Source organism: Ailuropoda melanoleuca, chromosome 1, assembly GCF_002007445.2.
Source record: "Ailuropoda melanoleuca isolate Jingjing chromosome 1, ASM200744v2, whole genome shotgun sequence".
Lineage (NCBI taxonomy): Eukaryota > Metazoa > Chordata > Mammalia > Carnivora > Ursidae > Ailuropoda > Ailuropoda melanoleuca.
The window spans coordinates 147,530,954-147,558,434 of NC_048218.1; the positions used below are offsets into that span (position 1 = coordinate 147,530,954).

At 38.0% G+C, this 27,481-nt stretch overlaps 1 protein-coding gene across 4 annotated transcripts in view; it reads right to left on the bottom strand.

The window, feature by feature from the left end:
- The window catches only part of COL28A1 (collagen type XXVIII alpha 1 chain), a 158,517-nt gene that overhangs the window by 75,766 nt on the left and 55,270 nt on the right, over nucleotides 1-27,481 (bottom strand). For all 4 annotated transcript variants that reach the window (XM_034668093.1, XM_034668089.1, XM_019800270.2 and 1 more), the window contains exons 15-23: nucleotides 27,061-27,129; nucleotides 23,338-23,406; nucleotides 19,884-19,952; nucleotides 18,240-18,308; nucleotides 10,320-10,391; nucleotides 9,522-9,590; nucleotides 6,741-6,812; nucleotides 3,382-3,450; nucleotides 2,697-2,765 (exon numbers count right to left, since the gene is read on the bottom strand). In XM_034668093.1, the coding sequence (XP_034523984.1) occupies nucleotides 2,697-2,765; nucleotides 3,382-3,450; nucleotides 6,741-6,812; nucleotides 9,522-9,590; nucleotides 10,320-10,391; nucleotides 18,240-18,308; nucleotides 19,884-19,952; nucleotides 23,338-23,406; nucleotides 27,061-27,129 (627 nt within the window). The remainder of the gene's footprint in view (nucleotides 1-2,696; nucleotides 2,766-3,381; nucleotides 3,451-6,740; nucleotides 6,813-9,521; nucleotides 9,591-10,319; nucleotides 10,392-18,239; nucleotides 18,309-19,883; nucleotides 19,953-23,337; nucleotides 23,407-27,060; nucleotides 27,130-27,481) is intronic.

The following is a 27,481-nucleotide window of genomic DNA, read 5'->3' on the forward strand; positions in this document are numbered from 1 at the left end:
TCTGGCTAAGGTAAAATGGAGAGAGAGGGGGAAAAAAAAGTGAGGAAGCTTCTCTTAGAAGATTTAGAAAATATAAATCTATTACACTATATTTAAAACATGTAATTCTTTCTGTATTACATTCCATTCTGTTACTCTGATAACTCTTATAACAGCCTTTATTTTTATTAAAAGCTGTTCGTATTTCTAAATATTTATGGTTGGGGAGAAACTGATAATTGGCAGGTCTTTGTGTTGGAAAAAGTAGCAAGACTCTCCATGCTTTCCTTAGATGCAAGGATCTCACATTCTGAGATCAAACTGCCATTATTCCAAGCAAATGCTACCCCAAGTCCAACTCCCAAAAGCTCTTCCTAACTCTGCTTTCATGAGTGAATGCCTGACTTGGGGGAGGAAAACTGCATACTCTTTAAGCAATAAAAAAGTGAAGTTTATTTTGAAAATGAGGAATACAGTAGCTGTTTTTTTCCTATTAAATGAGACTGCTTTTATGTGATGAACCTTAAGAATGAACTTTATAAAACACATGGCCACTTATAAAAATGTATAATGTACTATTTATCATCAACAAAAACACAAGATGATCTCTCCCAGGTATGTGACAGAGAGCAGAAACCAGTTCTTCAGGGGAGGTGAATTTTGGCATATCCTCAGCTATGGCCAACTAACCGGTCACTTCTCAGAAGCAATTTCTCCTGCTATTCCAACCATCTTTAAGATTAAAGCTCTAAACATTCCATATGGACATGTCCCAAAACAAGATAGCCCTTTCTTTCCATGCTTAACATGAGGAACAGGCCAGCAACGAAACAAAGCAGTAACTGCTCCCTGGTTAAGTTGAATGGAAAACTGGAATCAAAATTCACTTTCAGTTCTTATTTCTAAGTTTCAAGATTATAACATATTATCAGCAGCTGTTACTGTTTATATCTTCTGGCACCCACATTGGGAGGAAAAAATGTTAAAACATTTATAGTTTACAACTAAACATTTTTTTCTTCCTAGAGATCTTTGTTCTGCGTCCTGTAAAAATTTCTGTTAGCTTGTTACATCTCGTGTTCATAGGAAATATTGGGGGCACGGAGGGGGCACTGTTCCATCTCAGTATTTACGCTGGACCCCCTCGCAATATTTTTATAGGTAGAACTTTGGTCACCTGGCCTTGATGCACTGGATTCAAGAAAATGTCCTGCAGAGTGATTCCCTTTGAAGTGTCTCTCTCACTCAACAGAAATTAAGGCAGAAAGCTTAATCTGGTGTTTTGTAATGGACTTTAGGGGAGGACCTGGGAGCTCCCTGAAGTCATATGCAAAACTGAATTATGTGCCCAAACTTCCATCAGACATTTAACCTTTCAAAAGCTTAAAAAATAGTGCACTAGGGAAGAATGACAGAAAGAGTATCGTTAAAGGCCAAGGGATTAGAAAAATTATGGAATAAAGAGATAAAGAATATCAATTAACTATATCACCAACAATGCCAATAATGATCAGTAAAAACGGGGGGGGGTTGCTTATAAATCTAGGCTGCACATTTAACTGGACTTTATTTTTGTAAAGAAAAGTGTAAGTAGAGAGAAGTAGCATTAAATCATGGAAACAGGAATATGCAGATTCAGGAAGTTATCAAACTATATGAAAATTGCCATCCAAACATTCTTGATCAAGGCCATATCTGTAGTTTTAGCCTTAGGAAATTTGGAATTTTCTCCTTGGTTTGGGTTGCCACATGCCTCAGGGTCTGGGGAGTGGGATAAACACCTTGTTCTAGTTTGCCCTGGACTTGCTCTGTTTTAGCTTGAAAATTCCACAATCTCTGTGTCCCCAGTAAACCAGAGGATTGTCACTCTAGCAAGGACAACAGTTAAAGTGATTAGGAACAGTGGAAGTCAGGATCCCCCCTTGGCCATCAAAAGGAGCACTCCAACTTAATAACAGTATATGGATTTTACATTATATTTCAAAGATGGTTCTAAGTTTTCTTTTTTGAGGTTTTGAAAATCACTGATGTTAGTACTCGATCCCTTTATCCAGAAGAGGCAATTTGATAGAACTAAAGCCAGTTTCAAAACCACATTAAAAACATGCTACTATTTCAATACAGTGCTGATTATGGAGCCCCAAAGCCTGTTCTCATAAATACGGTTGGGATGTGTTTGTGACATTTGCAATGTTAAATTTTGCTGTGATGCTGGGTTTTGTGTGAGCAGAGAAATGGTGCTTTGTTGCCATGGAAAATAGATATGATTACTTAAAACTGTCATCTCCTATAATTATTTGTATTTTCATTTAAAATAACTCTGAAAGATGGAAAACAAAGCAGAGAAATTTAATTCAGTAAAGCTTCCAAACAGGAACTTCTTGGACAATGTTTTGTGAAAGAGATGCCTAGACCATTAATATGGAAATGAAAGAAGCTATGGGTCATATAATCTCTTATATCATGGACATTACAAAAAAGAGCATTTTCAAAGAACTGTTGAGTCATCTAAAACCTAACCATAGGAGCTATCATTCTCCACATTTCTGAAAAATGATCAGATGGTTTGATTTTTAAAACAATGAGAGTGTACTTTTACATCCTAGCTCATCAGTGTGGAGTGAGTAGAACAGTCTCAACCATCAGTTTACTGTGCATTAATTCCCCTTTCCCTTCTCTCTCATAGAGGGGAAAAAAAGAACACGAATAAAGCCTACCTTTGGTCCTCGAACAGCAATTCCAGGTTCTCCTTTAAATCCAGGGATCCCCGGTCCTCCTCTATCTCCCTGCACATTTCAAACAATGTTCAGTTTCAGGTCTTAAATGGCAGGAGAAACCATAATTGCACGAAACACAAATGAGATTGATAAAGGGTTTAATCTATCAATCTCAGATCTTGATGTAGTAGCTTCTTCTGTATTTGAGGGGGATTTCAAATCCCAAGCAAATAAAACCTGTCAGTAAGGACTATGACAGCTATTTATAGAAAGGCCCCTGAAATAGGTGGCTATTTAGACTCAACTATTTAGGCTGTAAGAATGCCTGGGAATGCTCTTAAATCTGAGCGGTTTTCTTTTCTGGCAGACTTTCTGATTATTAATCTTACTGTATTCTTCTGAGTAAACACAATAAATTTTTAAAATAGGATTTGGTGGAGGTAGTTCATGGTAAAATGACAAGTTCAGGATGAGCAAGAAACCTAGTTTCTAATCTTAAATTTCCTGCTAGCCTTTAGTTTGCTTAATTGTGAAACATCAGGGTTGAACCAGATAATATCTTAAGGTTCTTCCAAAACTAAAATTTTTGTTCACTGGTGTCATGTATTTTTCCCCGCACCCACTGCCAAAGATCCAAGTTATAAATCATTCATTCATTCATTCGTTCACTCCCAAGAATGCATACCTTTGGCCCAGGTGGTCCAGGAATTGATGCTCCAGGCATCCCAAAAGGGCCCATAATTCCTGGTTCACCCTAAAAAAAGAGCAAGCAAAGAAACCATATATAGTCATTATATTAGGAAAAATATAGAAATGTCTTCAAAGCATTTTAAAATATTATGACCTGTTTCACAGACCAATGTGAAAATACTTGAACATTTTTGCCAAATTTCTACTAAAGTTTTTGGTGATTAAGATTTCAAGGCCTTTAAAAAATGCGTTCAATTAGTTTCTGAATATTAGGAAATTTTTATCTCTTGTGTATTCTTTTATTAGCTAATAAAAATTATGCAATTCACGGTGCTTCCCTTTTGTACTGCATGCCAGCAAGCTCAGAGGGAAATGTTTGTTCAATTACAATAATTTTCTTCAGCACAAGTTCTTCGGTATGCTTGGTAGGTAAATAATGTTCCTTGTAGTTCCTTCTAACTTTTTCCTTTGTTATTTTATTTTATGGCCCATGGTATATGTCTTCTATTGTATCCTAGCTCACATCCCTTTTTAGAGGTAGGGAGTTGATGGTAAAAACAATGGAATTTCAAATAGAAAATTTGAAACATGTCTTTTTTTTTTTTTTTTTGGTGTCTCAATATTGAGTCTCAATAAAGACTCAAGCAGTATCTCTGTCCCATCAGGTTCTAGACCAGTGATCCTTAAATCATCAGAGGAATTTGATAGAATACAGTCAGGTCTCAAGCCCAGAGATTTTAATTCAATAGATCTAGGGGCTGGGCCCAGGAATATGAGTTTTATGAGGCCCCTCTGCGAGTTCTGATACAGGTACAATTACCTCACTTAAAGACACTATGCAGAGCAATTGTCATTAAGAGAGGGTGCACACACCCCACCAGGTGTTCAAAATGACCCATTTGAGATACTAGAAGAAAATACTAGGGCTTCATTGTAAATTTTTATCTCTTTTAAATTTTCAATTATTTATGTAAATTTCATAGCATATTAATAAAGTTTATGAGTAAAAGCTACAATTAGAGAATAAACCTATATTGAAGTATGGTCAAATTTGTTGTGACTAGTAGGGATTTGTTATCAGTCAGTTTGGAACCTCCTGATGTAGGACAGGTGAGGCAGGCTGCCACCGTCAGGCCGAAGATGGCCTGCTGCCGGGTTTCACACAGCCGTGGCTAAAAATGGTTTTCATATTTTGTTTTGTTTTTTAAGTAGGCTCTGCACCAGTGTGAAGCTTGAACTCATGACCTCGAGATCGAGAGTCACATGGTCTATACCAACCAAGCCAGCCAGGAGCCCCGATTTTCACATTTTTAAATGATTATTATTTAAGTGATTGCATCATATCCTTAGTTTTGCCCCTTGGCCACAAGGCCTGAAATATTTACTACCTGTACCTTTCCAAGAAATTTGCCTCCCCCTGCCTTAGAGACAGAACTGTCCTCAGTGGTGGGAACTGCCCCCGTGTCCCCGTTTCCTCTGGGAGTGACTCCATCCATCAGATTCACCACGAATGACTCTTGCCCTGGACCACAGTCGCCTTCACAGCTGAGGCCTCCCTCTGTGCTGATTGCCCAGTACACCCCACAAGCTGAGCACACCAGCCCGCCGGGGGCGCATGCCTCACATGTGTGTGCCAAATCTTTAATTCCAAACCTATAAGGCAATGGCCCATGACACAGCCAGGATTCCGGTAACAGATAACCACCCAATTCAACCCCACGGCAAAGGAATAAAACAGCAACCTGTTAAAATTCTCACTTAAACCAAGGGAAACAAAATTATGCTTCTAGATTTCATCTATTCTACTCTTCTTTTTTTTTTTTTTTAGAAAAAAAAGTCAATTACTTTTAAAATACCAAATTATATATATAGATAGTATATATATCTATTTAAAGACCCTGTATTAAATTGTGATTATGGGGGCGCCTGGGTGGCTCAGTCGTTAAGCGTCTGCCTTCGGCTCAGGGCGTGATCCTGGCGTTATGGGATTGAGCCCCACATCAGGCTCCTCTGCTGGAAGCCTGCTTCTTCCTCTCCCACTCCCCCTGCTTGTGTTCCCTCTCTTGCTGGCTGTCTCTCTCTCTGTCAAATAAATAAGTAAAATCTTAAATAAATTGTGATTATGCTTTAAAATATGGCAGTTCCTCATCAAAAAAACTTTATTTCAAAATACAGAAAAATACTCTTTGAAGAAGAGAGCACAATATAAGGAATAACCATTGTCATCAATACTGATACAACACTCTCCCTCTATAGTGCATTTCTCATCGTGTGCTCCTTGAATTACCCGCGGCATAGGGCACTTACTTAAGAAACGCAGATTTCTAGGACCCACCCACTTACTAAAATCCCGCTGTCTAGGCACGGCGCCAAGAAATACAGATTTGTAACAAGCTCCTGGGTGGTACTGATGGACACTGAAGCTTAATGACCTGTCCACAGAGGATGATTTGTTTTCTACCTGCTCTTATCTTGCTGGTACCGTGTGTGTGTGTGTGTGTGTGTGTGTGTGTGTGTGTGTGTGTGTTTTTCTTTAACAGTCTGGTCTTTCAACGTACCTCTTGCCTCCTTACAATTTACATCTTCCTAGAAGCCTGAGCTCTTTTAGGTTTCCAATTTCTGTTTCCTGACACATCCAAATGACCTCAGTATTCTCCCCTGCTACGTCAGGACACACACCTGATTGCCTGTCTAGCAATTTCCTTTACTTCATCCTCAGCATCTGGTCCTGGTCAGTTCATCAGGTCATATATCCCCTACTTTCCATTGCACAGTATTGATTTTTTCCTCTCTGAATAGCTCCATGTACTGAGCACTTACTATGTCCCAGGAACAGTGCTCAGTGCTTGATTAACTCTTTCAGTCTTCACAGCAATCCTGGGAAATAGATACTACTATTGCTTTCTGTGATTGAAGTGACTGGCCCCAAAGGTTCCTGGTGGAGCAAGATGAGAACCCTACTCTCCTGCTTTCTGAAGCCCTGCTCCTCCTCATGCCCGTGCTGCTTCTCCGTCTGGAACGGTGTTGTTGTTTAGCAAAACAAGATGGAAAAGAATCGGTATGTCCTACAGTCCTAACTTTATCCCAGCTTCTGAATATTTGGTGGTCACTTGAGAGAATTGCCATACAGATGGTCTCCAAGAGTCATAAATGTTCCAGTGAAGATCATCTATTTTATGGACTCTCTATTCCATCCTGTTTGGCCCAGAATAGTGTGTTTTCTAAAGCTTTTTCCACTTGGATTTGTTGAGAAGGAACCAGGGAATCCAGTTTACAGTAGAAATCTAATATTCTATTAAAACCAGACACAATGACAATCTCCCCAAAGCATAAAGGAGAGTATAAGAAACATACCTTTGGCCCTTCAGGCCCCGGAAATCCCCTCTGTCCTTGATTTCCTTTGCTCCCTTTCTTTCCTTCATCACCCTGACAAAATAATCATAAAAATACAGTTGTATGAACAGACCCTCCTTCCTCTTACAACAACCCTATCAGGATCATGTTCTCAACTAACACTGATTTTCAAGCAATGTGTCCCAAGGCCACTCTGTTGTACGGGATTTGCTGATGTTCTTGAGAAGACTGGATGACTTCAGAATTGTTCAGTCTTTACCATTTATTCAATATGATTTAATGTTTTTTTTTTAAATCTAAGTTCAGTATCTCCCTCGGGACTTTGATTGGAATTCACAGTTCTTTGGCAGATTTGGTTTATTAACAGATGCTCCTGAGACGTTCGTGGTTTCAGAAAAGACAGCTACCTGTGCTTTTCCAGCTTTAATGCTGCTTCAATTTTAAAACCTAAAATGAGATTTTTCCAAGATAGAGAACAAACGGGTGGTTGCCAGGGGGGAGGTGGGTGGAAGGATGGGTGAGTTGGGTGAAGGGAATGAAGAGCACACGTATCTTGAGCACTGAGAAATATATAGAACCATATATTGTGAATATATAATCCTTATATTGTACACCTGAAACTCATAAAACACTGTATGTTAATTATACTTGAATAAGAAAAATGTTTTTAATTTTACATCTATAGATCATAAAAGTGGCAACAAGGAAGTGAAGCATGAAATAGCTAGCTATACAAAATGTTACCACTAAAAAAAACCCAGATTTTTCAAATTCAGCCCCATTTCTTCCTCAGTAAGGAATCTAGTTCTGTTTCCCAAATGAGACCAATAATTCTATTGGCAGAAAGATGCATGAGCATTAACCTGGAGCAGAGTTAGAAACTGCCCATGGGCTCTTCCTCAGCCTGGTTGTGTAAGCTCGTACTTCCCTGAAGGAATTTTGTTATGTTCAACCAGAGCCCTCAGAGCATTACAAACTATCCTTAAACTAGGGCTCACCTGTAAGGTACCATATCCAAATGTGGCTCAACAAAGGAATAACTCTTTCGGGTTTGCAGCTGAGGCCATTGAAACATTTATGACATAAATAACTATACCACCATTTTCAAACCTAAGCAGGCATCGGACTCACGTGAGGGTTTGTGAGCCCCCAGGTTGCTGAGCCCCACCCACGCCCAGAGTTTCTGATTTAGTAGGTCTGCATTGAGACCCAAGAATTCACATTTCTGACATGTTCCCAAGGTCATCAGCAACGCAGACACTCCCTCAAGAAGAAGAGGTGAACTCCTACCTACAGCTGTAATTAACTCCCCAAGGTCCGAACTAATGAAGAGCAGTGACAGGTGATAAAAAACATAACAGTTGAATGTTACTGTATCCTTAACTTATCGTATCATGATCATTTGCCAGCAGAGGCAAAATCTAACCCCAACTAGTTATTTTCTTCTATTCACTCCCAGACTTAATTTACTGATCTAAATAACCCAGAAGACTACAGTAGGAACCCAATTAAAGGTGATAAAGTGCCAACACTGGACCATAGCGTATCTGGGCTACATAACATATTCTTACCACTCTTCTCCATAACTGTCCATAAGCCACAAATCCCCTCAGAGCTACAAATCCAGTGCCCTCTCTTTCCAAAGCATTCATTCTCCTTGCTCTCTTGGTAGCATTTGACACCACCGATTGCTTTCCTCTTAAAACCCTCTCACCTTGGTTTCCCTAACACAGTAACTATTCTGCTTATCTTCATACTGTCCTGAATGTTCTTTCTCCAGCCACTGCACAATGTGGGATTCAAACCTCAGCTCTCTTTCTCAGAGACATCATTCATTCTCACAACTTCAGTTATTAACTCCCAGGGTCTATTTTCCAAAAGTATCTTCTAGAAAACATCAGTTCTCCTGAATGTTAACAGACAAGCGTTTCTAAAAGTATTTTTGTTGGACATGAAAAAGGTATTCTATGTCCACATACACCTCCTCCCACCCAAAAAAAGGAGAGATATCATTGTCTGGTAAATCAATAAATTAAAATGTTTGAAATTCTGCAAATATACTTAAATGTCAAATTCTCACATTTAAGGTTAAGGACTCAATTTTAGCCAAAATTTCACAAGACGTAGACTTCTTAAGCTTTCACTGACCATTTTAAGCAATTATAAATAGAACACTAATAAGTATATAGATTTTATTTTTACTTTACTCATATGTAATTTTTCAGAATCTTTACATGTACACTGATGACTGTACATAAAGACTGCAGGAACATCTGGCATCTTGGAGGCCGTAGGTTACGTCTCTAGTGATTTACTGATGAATTTGTATTTTCTCATCTTGACATATAAAGATGTTATTCAACCAGCATTTCTACAATGTGTAAGATAAATGTATGCCAAGCCGTGAAAATGAAGCCTATTCAATAAGGTGATATTTCTTATTACTGTGTGAGATTCTATAAATATTTGAAGAAAATGTATGGACTTTCAAATCTCAAGGATGTAACTCAAGGCTTCTTTTCTATGTGTTTTAAAATGTCAATCTGACCATTTATTGAGAAAACATGTGTTGAACTCTTCCTAGTAGCTGAGTCTTATGATAGATCTTAGGAAAATAAAAATGAATAATACATACTTGCTGTCTTCCAAAAACTCACAAGCTACAGCCATAATTTTAAGCCAGAAGTAAACACATTTGACATAGCAAGAATAGCAATCAAATTTCTCCTAAACTGTCTCGTTGGGTAGTTTGCTTTCCCCAACACTTTGTCAGTTCCCTACCTTGGGGCCAGGTTGTCCTTTTCCAGGTGGTCCTTCTGGGCCTCTTGTTCCGGGGAGCCCAGCTTCTCCCTAGAGGAAATGACACCTATGTCTTAGCTAACCCTCAATGGACAGTTTGTACAAGCCACCTTGTCTCCTTTTATGGCCAGTGGATTCTCTGCTGAGAACCTCCAGAATAATAGTCTTAAAATTAATTTGGGAATTTACCAACTTTAATAAATTAATATCAATCTCTAGCTTAGCTCAGAGCAGCTGAAATAGGAAAGAGTCCAATTTCTCAGCCAATTTTCAAAGGATAAGCTCACTTTCCTTTGGCTCTTCATTCACATTTGATGGTTTGGTTTAAAAAAAAAAAACAACAAGAAAGACCTTCAGCCTTTCCATCTGCTGTTTTTCTCTACTTATCTTGAAAAATGAGTATTTCAAATGTCAACTTGTAATACTTCAAAAAATCTTTATAATTACTTCTTGAATGCATTTACAGACTCTCTTTATGGAGAGGACAAAGTGTTTTTCTCAAAGTTTCAATTCAGTTCTTTCTAGGAATCCCAAAGGGACTAGGTCACGGGAGGATGCCATGGCTGAAATGCCAGAGAGAAAGAGAGCGTGAGACACTATTCAGACATTAAACTGGTGCTCTTTCTACCTAAAATAAGTGAAAAAGGAAATTTAGAGTTGTGAGATGTTTACTTAAAACGACTAAGTTTGTCCTGGATGGTTTAATTTAAGGTCCTATAGGACCAAGGTGTCAGAGTGATTCAGTAGTTTTTACTCTAGTAATGTAAAAAACAGGGTTACCTTCTTCCCTGCAGCTCCGTCCTCTCCGGGTACTCCTGGTTGTCCTGGGAGTCCTATTGAGCCTGGCTCCCCCTGGTGGATAAGCAAAGATTTTATTTCCCAGAAATTCATATTTATCTATATGTATCATATTTATTGTAATTGAAATTCATACTTATGCACCTCCATTTTGAGGTACTTGCCAACGGCATGTATCTTACAGTATTTGCAACAAGCCTCTGAGTGGAGAAATCTGAGTAGTAGCTAGTAGTAAGTAAATTCTTTGACCTTGGGCAAGTTACTTAACCTCTTTGGATCTCAGTTTTGGATTACGTTGTTACGGGTTGAACTGAAACCTCCAAAATGGGATGTTGAAGTCCTAACCCCTGGTACCTGTGAATGTGACCTCATTTGGAAATAGGGTCTTTGTAGACGTAACCAAGTTAAGATGAGGTGATGAGGGTGGGCCCTAATTCAACATGATTGCTGTCCTTATAAGAAGAAGCAAACGCCATGCAAAGACAGGCACAGCGGGGCGGGTGGGGGGGGGGAACTCCATGTGACAGCAAAGGCAGAGACAGCGGCAGTGTGGCTACAAGCCGTGGAGTGCCAAGCATGGGCTGCCAGCACCAGAAGCTAGGAAGGGGCAAGGAAGGATTCTTCCCTACAGGTTTTAGAGAAAGCATGACCCTGCAGACACTGATTTTCAACTTCCTCTAGAGTTGTGAGATAATGAATTTCTTTTGTGTTGAACCAATGTTTGTGGTTCTTTGTTACGGCAACCCCAAATAACTAACATAGGAGTGAAATGTCAGCTCTACTACTCAATAATTCTGCTTGCTTTCAAGTTCGTTTGTATTTAAGAATATACTCTTTAAAATGTTCAGAGATAGTATATGTTACTTTCAAGCAGTGCCAAAGTGTCCTTACTGCATTTATTAATAGAAAAAATATTAAAGATAAGTGAAAGTCATTTCACCTAAATTCAACTAAAAAAAAAAAACAACTAGTGAAAATAAAAAGCACAGTAAACCTAGAAATAAGTAGAAGGACCTGGTAAGATGAGAGCAGATGGTAATAAATTTGAAAATCAAAAGTAACAAAAGTAACAAAACTAAAGGTTAATACCTTTAAAAAACTAATAAAATAAATAAACCTCTAACAGAAATTACTAACACTAAAAAAGAAAAGTCACAGATAAACACTATTAAGGATTAAAGGGAAATATAACTGTATATATAGTAAAGATTTTTTAAAATCAGAAAATTTCTGTGACAAGTTCAAACAAATATATTGGAGAACATTAATAAATAACTTTTAAGAGGGGCGCCTGGGTGGCACAGCGGTTAAGCGCCTGCCTTCGGCTCAGGGCGTGATCCCGGCGTTATGGGATCGAGCTCCACATCAGGCTCCTCCGCTATGAGCCTGCTTCTTCCTCTCCCACTCCCCCTGCTTGTGTTCCCTCTCTCGCTGGCTGTCTCTATCTCAGTCGAATAAATAAATAAAATCTTTAAAAAAAAATAATAACTTTTAAGAAAAATATGAATAACTTAAATGACATGAGAAATGGACAAGCTAAATAAACCAGAAGCATTAAAAAATTGAATCAGTAATTAAAAGTCTCTTTCTCTCCCTCCAAGATCACAGGCTCTGCTGATTTTATAGTCAAGCCTTACAAATTCTTTATCCTTTGAAGAACAGGTATTCCCTATCTTATACAAATGGTTCTGAAAAACGATAAAAGAGGGAAGTCTACCCAATTTATTTCATGAGTCTAATAAAAACTTAATTAAAGTAATACAATAATAGGACAAGTAAACTACATTGCAGACCAGAAGACCTATGAATGTAGATATCATGTAAGTTTCCAGTTAAATGGAGGAATAGGGACCAGATTTAATTTCCTCCCTGCACAGCTAAAAACCAGACAAAATATGTAAAACAATATCTTTCAAGACATTAGACATCAAGTAATGAGGGATAATAATACTTGAGGGCAGGGAAACAAATTAGGTGAATACTGTAATTTCCCCGGTTTGCTGCCTGGGTAGAGTTTCCAGACCTCAGGGCAAGGAGAAAGAACCCAGGGAAAGTTCAGAAACTCTCTAATTTAAGGAGATGAAGGTAGGAGTCTAGGTAAGCCAGGTATCAAAAATTCACAGAATAGATTACCTGATAGGAAGAAGGTGCACAGAACGATGAGGAGCTGATAAGCATCCCTTTTGTGTAGTGAAGTAAATACTGTTCAGCACAGTGTGAAGAAACTACCCAATGCCCAGAAAACAACCAACTTAAAGGATTAGAGAGAACTGGCAGCAGGCCAGAAATAGTGCCTGCTTCCAGTGGCAAGAAAGGAAATCTCACAATTCTGAGGCCATAGATTAGAGTTCTAAAAAAAAAGTCTTGCTTCAGTAGTCAAGAAAGATGAACCCTAGACTAAATACTGCTCTAGTCCTACCTAAGAAAGCTTAAAAGCAAGACCAAGAGGTGCAAACTCTTTTCAAGTGACTTAAAGGAATCCAGGAGCAAAGATATGTATAGAAATACAGTTATTCTGAAGAATACAAAAATGTCTGGCCCCCCGAAAGGTGAAATGCACAAAGATGGGCATCTAGCCAAAAATTATCTGGAATTCAAAGAAGCTGGAAAAAAAGTTACCAAGAAAATGACATAGGTGAGAGAATAGTAGATAAGGACCCTAAATTTACTGTATTGCTTTCCATATGTTCCATATGTTGAAGAAAGCAGAAGAAAGTTGAGGTATATTAACTAGAGACACGAAGTTATAGAAAGATACGAATTGAACTCCTAGAGTTGAAAACTGCAAAGTATGAGATAAACCATACTCTGGATAAAATTAAAAGCAAATTAGATATCATAGCAGATTAAGGAACTGAGGAACATAGCAATAAAAACTATCTGAAATGAAACAGAGAGAAAAGAGACCAAAAAGGAATGAGCAGAGCATCAGTGAAGCAGCCAAATTTAAGTAACACGGAGTTTCCGGGGTGAAGGCAGAGAGTGGGGAATATTTCAAGAAACAATGGCCTAGTATTTCCAAATTTGATGAAATCAATAACCCACAGATCCAAGAAAATCAATGAAACCTCACACAAGTAATACAAAACCAAAACCAAAAGTAAGGCGCGTTATAATCACTTGGCTCAAAACTAGCGATGCAGAGAAAATCTCGAAGGTAGCCAGACAAAAGAGACATGTAGAGAAATGAATATGTAGACTCTAATGGATTGAATCTAATGGATCCTAATGGATCCTAATGGACAGTGGAACGATATCTTGAATGTACTAAAAGAAAGAGAAAATACAAAACAAAAACAGTCATCAACCCAGAATTCCATACCCAGTGAAAATTTAGACAAAATAAAGAGTTTTTTGGAAATTAATTTGGCAGTTTCTTGAAAAGTGAAATAGACACCTATCATATGACCCAGCCATTTCACTTCGAGGCATTTACCCAAGAAAAATTAAAGTATATGTCCATACAAAGACATGTACGTAATTGTTCATAATAGCTTGATAATATCCTACAGCTGGAAACAACCAAATTTCCCTCAGCATATGAATGGATGAACAAATGTCCATACAGTGGAACACTATTCCACAATAAAAAGAACAATAAAAAAGCTATTCCTAGATGTTAAACATGGGCCTCAAAGTAATTTTACTGAGTAAAAGAGAAGACAGAAAAAACCTTATATAGCATATTATTCCATTTACATAAAATTCTAGGAAATGCAAATGAATGTGTAATGACAGAAAGAAGAACAGTAGTTATCAGAGATTGCAAAGCAGATCAGTAAGAGAAGTTAGGGAGGGGTGGAAGGATGGTATTACAAATGAACACATAATGGTTTGGTGTGGGTAGGATGATGGATACTTCAATTATCTGGTGTTGGTGATGGTTTCAAAAACATATACATATGTTTTATCAAAGTGTGCACTTTAACCATGTGCTTTAATTGTATGTCAAGCACATAATAAATTATTTAAAATGGATGCAAAAATCCTGAATAAAAGACTAGTAAATTAAATTACTATCATAAAAAAGTTATATATCATGATCAGTTGGGTTTATCTCAAGAATGCCAGGACGGTTCAACAACTAAAAATTCTGGAAATGTAATATACCATTATGAACAGGTTAAAAGGAAAACATAAAACAATTATCTTAGTAGATGCAGAATCTGATAAAATTCAATACTCATTTATAATTAATAAGAAATTTTTGGTACAATTGAAACAGAAGGTAATTATCTTAACCTAAAAGAGGTTGTCTAGCAAAACCCTACAACAAATGTCACACTTAAAAGTGAAATTATAGGGGCACCTGGGTGGCTCAGTCAGTTAAGTGTCTGCCTTCAGCTCGGGTCATGATCTCGGGGTCCTGGGACGGAACGCGGCTTGCGGCTTCCGGCTTCCTGCTCGGTGGGAAGTCTACTTGTCCCCCTGCCCCTCCTCTCTGACCGTGCTCTCCCTCTCTCTCAAATAAATAAATTTTTTTTAAGTGAAATTTTAGAAGCACTTCCTTTGAAGTCACTTCTTTTAAGCATTGCACTGGAGATCCTAGCTGTGTAAAATTTTTAAAAACAAATAGGAAAAAGAATTAAAAAGAAATAGATAAAACAGTTTTTATTTTCATATGATATGATTATGCACACAGGGAATAAAAAAGCAAGAGTTTACAAACAATTAGAAATAATAAGAGCTATTATCAGGTGCCTGAATAGAAAAATGAATATAGCAAAACAAAACAAAACACCACCACGAACAAAATAATACTTCTCCTAATAGATCTGTAATAGTTAGTTAAAAGATGTAGAAAAGGAAAGCAATTCACACAATTGCAAAAAAAAATTCTCCAATGTACCTTTTTAACTGAAAAACTAGGAGATCTTTCTGCATAAAATGACACCTATTTTCCTGAAAAATTAGTTTTATACTGTGGTTTGAAAGACTCAATATTTAATCTGAGGATTCAATGCAATCCCAATAGTATATCGCAAGGGGATATTCTGTCAAATTTGGCAAGTCAATCCTAAAAGGAGTATGTTAGAATCAAGAGTAACCAGGAAAGAAGTTGAGAGTATTTTCCCTATCGATGATAAAAGCTTATTATAAATCTATCATAATCAGAGAAGTAACAGCACTGAGAGATATAAATAAACAAATGGATCAGAATAGAGCGCTCCCGCACTGACCCTCACAGAGCAGCTCGATGTGTGACAGGTGCGATTACAAACCAGTGCGGCCAACACGGACTAGTCAGTAACCCACGCGGGAGTACCTGGTTGTCCATCTGGGGGGAAAAGAATTGCTGTGTGGAACCACACGCAAAAAAGAAATTGCAAGTGGACTGAAGACCTAAATTTTAAAAAGCAAAAACACCAAATTTTAAGAAGAAAATACATGAGTGTTTTTATGACTTTGGATTCAAGAAATGTTTAGATAATATTCAAAAAGCTCAGACATTAATGGGACAGAAATACATCAGAACTTACAACTTCTGTATAGTAAAAGGTACCCTAGGTAAAAAAGACCAGCTATAGCCTGGGAGATACCTGCAACCCAAATAACAAAAGATTAATAGCCAGATATAGAAAGAACTTCAGTAAGAAAGGAACACCGAACCGTTAAAAAAAAAAAAAAGAATATCTACAGGAATTTGCAAAAGGGAAGCTGAAGGTCCATTAAGCACCCCAAAACTGTTCCAACAGTTACCAGGGAATAGTAATTAAAACCATGAGATGTAGTGTACCCGCTTCACGTTGGCACGAAGGTAGAGAAAGGAGCATCGTCACATATTGCTAGAAGGAGGGTGAACAGGCAGAACCATTTTACCCGTGGTCCATTTTGGGCAGGATTTTCATGATATCGAAATTGAAAACTTGCCTATACCGTATGATCTTCCAATTCTACTTGTAGTATCTACCGCCAACCAGCGAGAGAAACTTGTAGCCTGACTTACACAAAAGGAAACTCATAGAATGTTTATGGCAGCATTGGTGGCAAAGGCCAAAAATGGGAAGCAGTTTAAATGTCAATCAATAAGAAGTGGATAAATTTCAAATGAGATATTTTTATACAACAGACTCCCATAGAGCAATGAAAACAAATGAATTAAAGGTATATAAAAACAAACGTGAGGCTGAATATAAATGTAAGGCAGAATGATGCATTATGTAAAGTTCAAGAACACACAAAAGCTCTATGTGGTTTATGGATAAAAACGTATGTGGGATAATTATAAAAACTTCGAAAGAATGATAAATACCCAAGTCATGATAATAATTATGTCTGGTGGAGGAGAGGAGGGTCATGGGATGGAGGAGCAGAGGCCGAGGCCTCTAGCTATCTTTGTAACGCTTCTTAGAGAAATAGCCAGAATAAATACGGCAGAATGTCAACATTTGATAAAGATTGTGGCATCAGTGGATGGTCTTTGTATGATCCTCTATACTATTGCGTATGTTTGAAATATTTCGTTTTCTGAAGTGAGAGAAGCTTAAGATTGCACATCTAGTTAGTGGCAAAACTGGGATCTAGACTGAGGTAGTCTTACTGCTGAGCCTCACCATCCTAGGTTGCTTCTCTGAAATTGTCACATATATGACATCATACACGTACATACATTTACGTACCCTGCACAAAAGTATGGTGACATATATGTCATACTTGGCACTTAGCGTATGGTGTGGCCCAGCGAGACCATTCAACGAATGGCAGCTATTATTACTATTTAGATTAGTGATTGCTATTTATATTAGTACAGTTTGTGTCCTTTATAAGTTCATGCACATGTAACATGTCTATTCTTCTAGATCCACATCGTACATGTTGTAATACCCAAATGCTTAGAAGAATGACGACAATGTCAGCAGCAACAGTGATGGCGCTGAGCCCTCAGTGTGGCTTCCCAGATCCTACATGGCTTCAGGATTAGTTCTAGAACTTGGGAAGTGTAAAGTAAGAATTCGTTCATTTACTCAACAGCATTTACTGAGTATCAGCTTGTTACTGAACGGGGGATTCAGTAATAAGATAAAAATGGAAACAAGGCCCCTGCTGCAGGGGAGTAGCACTTCCAAGAGAAACAGAGAGCAAGCCACATATGTCATTATAGCTCCTCTAGGAGCCACATGTACAAAGTTAAAAGACACAGGTGGAAATAATCCCAATAATGTATTTTACTTACCTTAATATATCTGAAATGGTATCATTTCAATAGGTAATCAGTCTTCAAATGTACTAAGGATGTAGTCACATTCTTTGTGCCGAGCTCTGTAATCTAGTGTGTTTCACATTAGCCACACATCTCACTGCACACTCGTCACGTTCCCAGCATTCAGGAACAACACGTGGCTGGTGGCTGCAGCATTGGGCACTGCATTTCTCGAGGGATTAGTAAGATGGAAAGTAAAGCAGAAAACATGCCAGTCGAGGTGAGGGGTAAAAGCAAAGGAAACAGCGCTCTGAGCTGTAAAATCACTGGGTAGCAGGAGTGGGGGAGACATACTTTAGGTTTAGGGAACAGCTTTCTGAGTAGGTAGCTTTTGAGCTGAGACCTGAAACAAGACAAGGGAAGTACCCTTTGCTACAGCCCTACTGTGCTAGGTGCTCTGTTTTATAACATGCAGACGAGAATGTTCTTGAAGAATCGCTCTGTGCCAAAAGAGGGCCTCTGAGGCTAATAACTATACGAATAAAAACCAGATAGCAGTCCTTAAAATAAACTAAGATTTTTGGTTCTTCTTAAACAGTAAGAGTTACACTGAGCATCAGACCCTTTTCTGAATAAATATTCTCCTCTGATGAAATAACAGATGACACATGCATGATCTGCATTGCATTTGGATATCAATGAAACTTCACATAATATGACATAAATTATCTAAACGCTTCTGATCGGTGTGGTCAGCTCACCTTTGGGCCTTGTACTCCAACTCCCACCGGCCCTCTAGGCCCCGTAGCTCCTGTCTGGCCTACTTCTCCCTAGTTAGGAAAGAGTATTTGAAGAGTATGTCACTACAGCAGCAAAATAAAAATAATATATTCCTATCTTAAGAGCTAAGAGCTGTCTTGTATCCACAAAATAACACTGAGCTTTGTGTGCTCAATTCGTATGTATGTGTTCAAGTATATACATCGTAGATAGATATTAATTATATCATTAATATTAATGTACATGATATATTGTAATATAAAACATGAAAATACAGTTTAATATATATTATTTCAATATATGTTTGTATATAATTCAAATATATATATTTGCCTAAAATCCCTTCAGGTGGATGGAGTTTTACCAAATTTGGAATATGTAACGGTCTGGCTTAAAATATAGACTAGGTAGAGGCGCCTGGGTGGCTCAGTCGGTTAAGCGTCTGCTTTCAGCTTAGGTCATGATCTCAGGGTCCTGGGATTGGGCCCCATGTCGGGATCCCTGCTCAGCAGGGAGTCTGTTTCTCCCTCTGCCTCTTCCCTGACTTGTGCTCGCTCGCTCTCTCTCACTCTCTCCCTCAAATAAATAAATACAATCTACAAAGATATATATAGACTAGGTAGCATACTCAAAAGGCAGAGTCCCCTGGAAGATGGGCAGTTAGATCCCACAACAACTAAAACTGACACATGAGAAGCCAGAATGACTGCGAATCAAAAGCAATATCATAAGCAGAGAGAACAACCTGAGCTCCAGTGATGACCCCAAGCAAAAATCTCAAGGACAGTAACTTTCTTCTGCCGAGCTGCTCCTCACATGGCACTCTCTAAGGAGTGCACTGGAAGGTGACTACTCTCAGAGAAGTATTTCTTTAACAATGATTAGTGATCATTTGAGGCAACATTAAGGACAGCTAGTTAAACAAGACGTGCCATGCCTCTCCTAAGGGATAAATAACAGTTTTAATTTAGGACATAAAATTATTCCCACATTCACAGAAGACTTTTATTTCTGACTCTTTATCTTTAATTAAATGTGTCGGGAGGTAGGCCTACTGGGGGCGTGTTGGTGAGAATGGATTAGGCCACCCCCCTAGGAAGCCTCTACTGCTTTAGCTGCTAGAAGAGGATCTCTTAAGAAAGAGTAATAAAGAAAACAATAAATTAAGATTGCCTAAATAAATGCTTCTAAAAGTGTAAAAGAATACATATTACATTAACCAAACCATCAGGAATATCAGGAATATCAATATCATTTTGCGTTAAGTAAAAATCTGATTTTTTTTTACTTTTTTAAAAATCTAGTTCTTTTTTTATATGTTATGTTAATCACCATACAGTACATCCTTAGTTTTTGATGTAGTGTTCCATGATTCATTATTTGCGTATAACACCCAGTGCACCATGCAATATGTGCCCTCCTTAATACCCATCACCAGCCTATCCCATTCCACCACCCCCCTCCCCTCTGAAGCCCTCAGTTTGTTTCCCAGAGTCCATAGCCTCTCATGGTATCTGATTTTTAAGTTCATTTCATCTGCTGCTTTCCCACTGCACTGGCTACTGACGAGGAAACAGCAACTAGACTATAAATGCATTAAACTCTGTTCTAATTCAGAAAGTTACCTTGGGACCAGGTGAGCCTTGTCCTGGAGGCCCTTGTGGACCAGGTGGACCCATAGGACCTTGGATTCCCTTTAAAATAAAATGTTTAAAAATAGTATTAGTGAAATTAAGAAATTTGGATAAAAGTAGTTTCATACCCTCTCAAGTGAAAATTTAGTTCACCTCCCATCGTACAAAAGTCATACTCAGTATTCGTTGAATGGCATGGCAGAGGCTGCTAGTCGAACCATAATATGCATTCTCCCCTTTTCCCATACTAAGAGAATTGTAGCTGACCTGCCCGGCTGCCTAAATCGCGACCACGTTTCCCAGTCCCTGGTGCAGCCAGGTGTTGCCAGATAGACTGGATTCTGGCCAATGGGATACAAACGGAAGTGACGTGCGCGATTGCTGATTCATGATAAAAGAAGAGGCAGGTCTTTCCTTCTCCAGTGGCTGAAGTGAAGACACAGTGGCTATTCTGGATCATGTGGGTGAGGAAAACACCCTGAGAAGGACAGACTCCCAAGAATGAAGACGAAACTTCTGAAGACCCTGATGAACAGAGCCACCATGCCAACTTGGAGTTCCAAATCAGAGAAATAAAATTTCTTCTTGTTAACCTATTTCACTTTTCAGTCCCGTGCAGGCAAACCTATATTCTAGCTGTCTCAATCAGAATATATCAGGATATTAAATCGAAGGTTTGACCTTAGGCTCTGAGAAGCAATAGTCTGTAGACACCAAACTGACGAATGTTCAAACACTAGATTCTCACATTGTGGGTATAAAAAGGGGAGGGAGATAGGATTAATAAGTTCTTCCTTGGAGAACGTAGTCTTATAAAGTGTGTTCTTTGAAGAAAATGAGAGGGATTGGTTTCTTCTCTCTTTACCACATTCTAGAGAGCCTCAGTGAAACTACTTGTTGACCTTGATTTTTGCCTTGGCAACACAAGGGACCTGTGTCCTTCATTTGGCCTGGGAGGGATGAGAAGCACGTTACCTTCCCATGGACCACAGGTTCTCCCTATAGCTCATACCAGGTAATTGAAGTTTAAAAGGAAAGTTAATATATTGACTAGATAATTTTTATTACACAATTAAAACTGTGATTTACAACTAGAGATGATACTATAACTTTTTATTACCTAAAAGAGATAAGAAAAGTTTGTAACTCGTTGGTAATTTCTTCCTGCAGGAGGAAAAAGAAAAAACTTTCCCTACAGAAAATATTTAAAGGGTTGATGAAGAAAAACTAAAATTTTGTTTTGCTTACACCCCACAAGCCATGATTGTATAAATAATGGTTACAAATACATGATTATTTTATTACAAATGGTATCCTCTTTTTCACAGCTGGATGATACAACTGCTTGTTTATTTTTTAATTATAAATATAATTTTCTCTGGTTAATGAAGATGAAGCAGTCTAAACAGTTTAAGAAAGCTAAGGTTATTACAAGAAGGAATCATAATGTCATTATTAGAATCTTTTACAATTGTCTACACATAGTGTGATATAGGACAAAGAACCAAAAAATTCAAAGAGATCCATGCGTATATGCGTGTGTACACGTGTTTTATGTGGTTATTAGTATTTTCAACTCAATTTATAACGGAGTCGAAGTGGTCAAGCCTCCAAACAGTTCATGAAAATCTACAGGCCACTTGAGGCATATTATGAACATGTTCCTGAAAACAGGAATTCCCCAAAAACATATATGAGTGGGGAAATTCATTTCTGTAAGAGAATTAGGAAGATCTAATAACAAGAGTAATTCAATGGGTAAACACGTCAAATTAAAGATAAGAAGAAAAATGAGTAACTGTATAAATAGAGGTTACAATTAAGTAGGAGTTAAATCATTTGCCTTACAAGGGCAAACAAATTCCTTTCTTGTTCGCAGCAGTTTACAAATGATGGATTCTATTCAATCTCCTATCCAGTAGGGGTCAGCTCTACATGGACTTGTCTCGCTTAAAAATGATTTTCTCTTGGAAATTTGGAGAGAAAGGAGTGAGAAAACAAAAAAAGTCAAAGAGATTTTTATTTTAAGCTAAAGAACAACAACCCCCACCAAGAACCAGCATTAAAGGCAACAGGAAGTTGGAGGTGGGAGGTCCAGAATTCGCAGGCCATCTGGAAAGATTTGGCTTTCTTTGAACCTCATTTTCAGCCCTATAGTGGTGACTCAGCACCAGGACCACAAGACCCGGGACTGTCCAGCCACTACTTCCAGGATCAGAACGTAAGCCTGGCTGAAACCAGCAAGTAAACTGCAAAGTTTGAGATGGCCTGGTCCCAGAGTCAAACCACAATCCTTGCGTAATCAAAATATCCAGCTCTTAATTATTATCTAAACATTTATATACAGACTTATCTTGGCTTCTCCTGTATCTTAATCCTCCAAATTTGGGAAACAAAGTGAGAGTTATCAGTAAAAAGAACAAATACCACTAGGATCTCTATCAAGAGAAAGGAAATGGGAAAAGGAGTGATATCCAACTTTGTTGTTGCTTGGATTAACAACAAAAATACTAATTAATTTCAAGATGGTTAGAAATAAACTCAAGAGTTAATGTCAACAATGAGATTTGGAATTATCTATCTTTTAATCCTCTTTTCCCACTCTCCTAGATAAGGGAAGCACTATTCATTCTCTAGGCAACAGAATAATTCAAACCTTAATCATAAATCTGAGTCAAACCGATCGGCTGCTTTCTGTGCAGGAGGACAGTCAGCATAAATTTGGATTTGTTCGTCTCTTTGATTAAATGGGATTCTGTAGGTAGATAGTACTGTTACATTATCTTTATATTATTCAGATCTAACAAAATTGCCCAGCTTTTCCAAAAGTTATGGTCAGAAGATTTTGGAAGCAGTTGGATCCATGAATGCAGAGACATCCTCCGAGAGCTTTCCTTCCGTCTGACCAAGAGAGGCCAAATGTCATTTATAAACCCTACCTGTGGTTTGCTTCTATTCAAGAATGGTGCCCTTCAGGGTTACCTCTGAATCTGGTCCTTGTTTTAAGTTTAATATTTTTCTAGATTGGTACATGGCTAGGGGGTGGGAAATACTACTCTCCTAGCATGGGGAGAGAGTGAGATTTAATCATTCGCAAAGCCGCAAGGGGAAAACACACAGGCCAGCAGATAAATAAACCGGGGTGCCTAAGGAAGCCTAAGAATATAAAATCACTCTAAAACTCTTATCCTGTTAATTAAGCATTAATGTTAAAAGTCACAGCTCCAAGAAACACACATCTTATTTTTTTACTCTTTGGAAGTTCTAAAAAATAAAATCTCACAGAACCATCTTTCCCTTCCCTACATTCACTTTTGGTTGTATATTCCACTGCACTTGGACTGTCAAGTACACCCCTAGGTGGCTGCAGGACTGGCTTTCAGTGACCACCAGGCCTGGGTCAGAGTGCTCTGTACTGAAGGGAAAGAGAGAAAGCTTTGATTACCTGTTCCCCTTGACTCCCGATTCCGGGGATGCCCATTGGTCCCTGGGGTCCCACAGGTCCCAAATCCCCCTGTACAGAAAATAAGTCAGAAATATAACAATAAACCTCATTCTTTCATACTTCGCTAATCTTGAATTATGCTGAATTAAAATCTATTTCTACCATAAAAGGGTTAAACATAAAAAGTAAGAAAACTCTATTTCTTTTAAACAGCCTACAGTTCAAGTTTGCCAAAAGAGTGAATGATATTTTCGTTGTGTTGTCTAAATTGGTGACTGTTTGCACCAGTTTATCCATCATTTTTCTCACAAGGACCAAGAATTCCTAAATGGTTATTATAATGACACCAACACTTCCTATTGGGATTATAATAGAAATATTTTAAAGTCTAATATTTATAGGGTCCAAGAAAATCAGGATTTGAGAGAGAAATTGAAGAGAAATGTTTGAAAATTTTCTAAATACCTTTTCCCTCCATGTCTTGCTAAAATACATTTTAAAAATTAAGAAATTACCTTACCTTACATTTACCTTAGGGTAAATGCAAAAAAATTAAAGAACCTAACCTTTTCCTTCCATGAAATAAATTTGGGAAACAAAGTGAGAGTTATCAGTAAGAAGAACACTATCATTCATTCATTCTTTGTGTCTTTCAACAATTACTTGTGAGCGCCTGTTATGTGCCAGGAATTGTTTCAAACACTGGGAAAGCAGCAGTGACCTAAACAGTCAAAACTCTCTCTTCTCACAGAGCTTACATCCTAGTAGGAAAAACGGAAGATAGTAAACAAGATAAATCAATTAAATAAATAATATGTCAAATAAGGATAAGTGCTAAGGAGAAAAATAAATCAGGGAATGGAGAGACAGCTACAGTTTCGCACAAGGTGGCCAGGGATGGCGTCAATGAGAGGGAAAGAACCAGGTGGAAACACAAAGGAAAAGCATTCCAAGCAGAGCAAACATCCAGTGCGAGGATGATGCCTGGCACATCTAGAATAGCAAAAAGACAACGAGATGCGTATTTTATTTTATTTTTAATTTTTAGAAGAAGCCTCCATGCCCACCTTGGGGCTTGAACTCACAACCCGGAGATTAAGAGTCAAATGCTCTACCAACTGAGCCAGCCAGGTGTCCTAGACATTTAAATGTCAGCTGTATTTAGGTTACATCAGGATCCATAAACTTGCTCTTAAACAGCTTGATTGTAAACATTTTATTCTTGAGGGTCATACTAAGGTCTCTGTCATAACTAATGAATGCTGCTTTGGTTGCACAAATACCTAAATGAACAGATGTGCCTGTGTTCTAAAAACACTGCATTTGTAAGAATAGCAGCCAGCCCCATAGTTTGCCAGTGCCTGGGCTAAATAAACGTTTTTATGAACAAAATCGTTATCATTAAATCATACTTCTTATAATATTAGGGGTGCCTGGGTGGCTCAGTCTGTTAAGCATCCAACTCCTGATCTCAGCTCAGGTCTTGATCTCAGGGTTGTGAGTTCAAGCCCTGCGTTGGGCTCCACACTGGGTGTGGAGTCTGTGTAAAAAACTAAAGAAAGAATGCTGACCCTGTCATTGAGACATGTCCTGGAATATGCTTCTTAGTGTTTTACTTTGTGTCAACCCCCAGTGTAAATAAATATCTTAGGAGGAAAAATGTAATGGACTCAAGTTCGAGTTCAGAGCTGGATTCTGATTCAGAATTGGATTGCTTGTCATGGGGCATGCACTGCGCTAAATGCTTTTCATGCTTTGTCTCACTTAATCCTCACAAGAACCCTCTGAAAGTAGGCATCCCTGTCTTCCAGATGAGGTTAAGTACCTTGCCCCAGTCACACGACCATTAGATGACAGAAGCAAGATTCAAGGTCACTCTCTCTGACTCCAGAACCCACTCATAACCACTATTCTGCAAATATTCAATGAACACATAAGAAGGATCCTCTTTTGTGCATTAATATTTACATTTAATATCTGTATCAAAACCACTTCTTTGTGTTTTACCAAATATATATTTTGAGAGCTTTTATCATGGGTGTTTATCTTATCACTTGAATTACAGACACCAAAGTGCTTGAATCTATTATTATATATAAAAGAATAGGAAAAGAGTTAAGGGGGAAGGGTAAGGATTTGGCAAGGGAGTAGCAAATGAAAGCCTCGCAATTACTATGTGATAATGTCTGATATTTCAATGTATTTTCTCTGTGTGAGCTCCAGATGTAAAAACACAAATGCCATGACACCACCACCTGAAAAAGTTAATTTACTGACCTCATAAAACAATAGATCTGTTGTATTCAGTTCTCACTGCTCCAAAGGAAGAAAAAAAAATCTTACATATTTTTAGGGTATTTTGGAGCTGGAGCTGACCTATTTGAACCAAGAATTGTATTACAACTACAATTTGTATAACTCACTATTTACCAGTATCTCTGCTATTTAAATACAGATATCTAAAAGAGATAGCTACCAGTAAATAAAAGAAATAAGTAATTCAAAATTGAAACATAACACCTAAGATAATCATGAATATAAATCATTAATATAATATATACTGTGATGATATGTTTAGAGATTAACATATAAATGACTCCAAATTGATATGAGGTCTCTGTTTTTTGTACATTTTTTATATCCTCTCCGTCTCTGGCAGCTTTCCCTTCCCACGGGTCTGTAGCTAGCTCCTATCACCAGCCTCACCACCACTTCTAATCTGGGTATAATCTGCAGCTCTTTTAAAGAAAACTGGGAACTAGTGAGAAAAAGAAAAGCAATGACAGGTGGACCATGGAACATAAACAATTTTACAGAATAATGTCAGATATGGCCATTCGATATCATGAACCAAGATAAACGCAAGAGTGCTCCATAGTCATGTCTGAGCACAGACAAAAACAAAAAAAACAGCATCCAAACCACCCATCCCCAGCAAAATGATCAAACATCCCCCTACACTAGCTAAAATGAATGACTGCTACTTTTTTTTTTTACCAATTACCGCTAAGCCTGACTCCACTTTTCCCACCTCCTAGATAAGAGTCATTAAAATAGGCAGTCTTAAAATTACCTCATTTCCTAACAGCATTAAACCCAAAGCCAACTCCTACCTTCTTAGACACTTCCCAGAATCACCTAACACAAGCCCAAATCCTATAAAAAATCTTTCTTCTTCTTCCTGAGTAGTGATGGGCTCCCCATGGTCTGTGGTCTCCTGCACCGCAATGAATCTATAGACCTCACTTCGTTCAGCTGTGGGTGGATCCCTCTTGGTCCTTGTGAGAGGGCAGCAGTGCTAGCTTGCTTAAATGGGTTCTCCTATTTTAGTCCCATTTTAAGGTGGTATTTTTTGAGTGAATATCTAAGGATGGACATGCACGTTCGGTAACGGGGTCAAGTCAATACATTTTTAAAAACTATTTTCTTTACTAAGAAGAAGTCTGTTTTGCTAATGTTCGGCTGCTTAGCTGCAGATAGTTTTACTGGAAGTCAAAACCCAAATAAATGAGACATTACTGTAAATGAACGCGATGGGATATTTCAGATCATAATTCACCCTACATAATAATATACCTTGCATATACTGGATTTATAATTAACTGGATACCTGTGTGATATGGTGGTTAGGCTGAATACAGTTCATAAATGTACATGCATAAAGAACAATGAACAAAATAATTTTATTGACATCTTTCCTATTGTATACCCTAGATGCAGTACCTTGTCCCCTTTGATTGACGGGCCTTGTAATCCTTGTGGGCCAATTGGTCCTTCAGAGCCTTTTTCACCCTGAAAGTATGTGGGAGAAATATCGGTATATTAATAAAAATCAGGATTTAAAAACAGCTGAAGCATCCAAAGCATCTAAATTCACTGCTCATTACAAATGGGTAATTCTCGCTGATGTGAAAATTTGCAACTTGCAAAAAAATATATAGCTTTAATACTCTTAAAATTTAGGAAAGAATCTGTCCAAACAGAACACATATATAGCATCATTAAAGTTGGAAAAGAGCTCCATTCCTGATAGAAATATCTGGAAATGGGGGACCTAAGTAATCATATAGTACAACAAACTGAACCAATCGTTCATTTCCTTAACACTGCTCAATGAAATCCATCACACAATGAAAATCTGTCT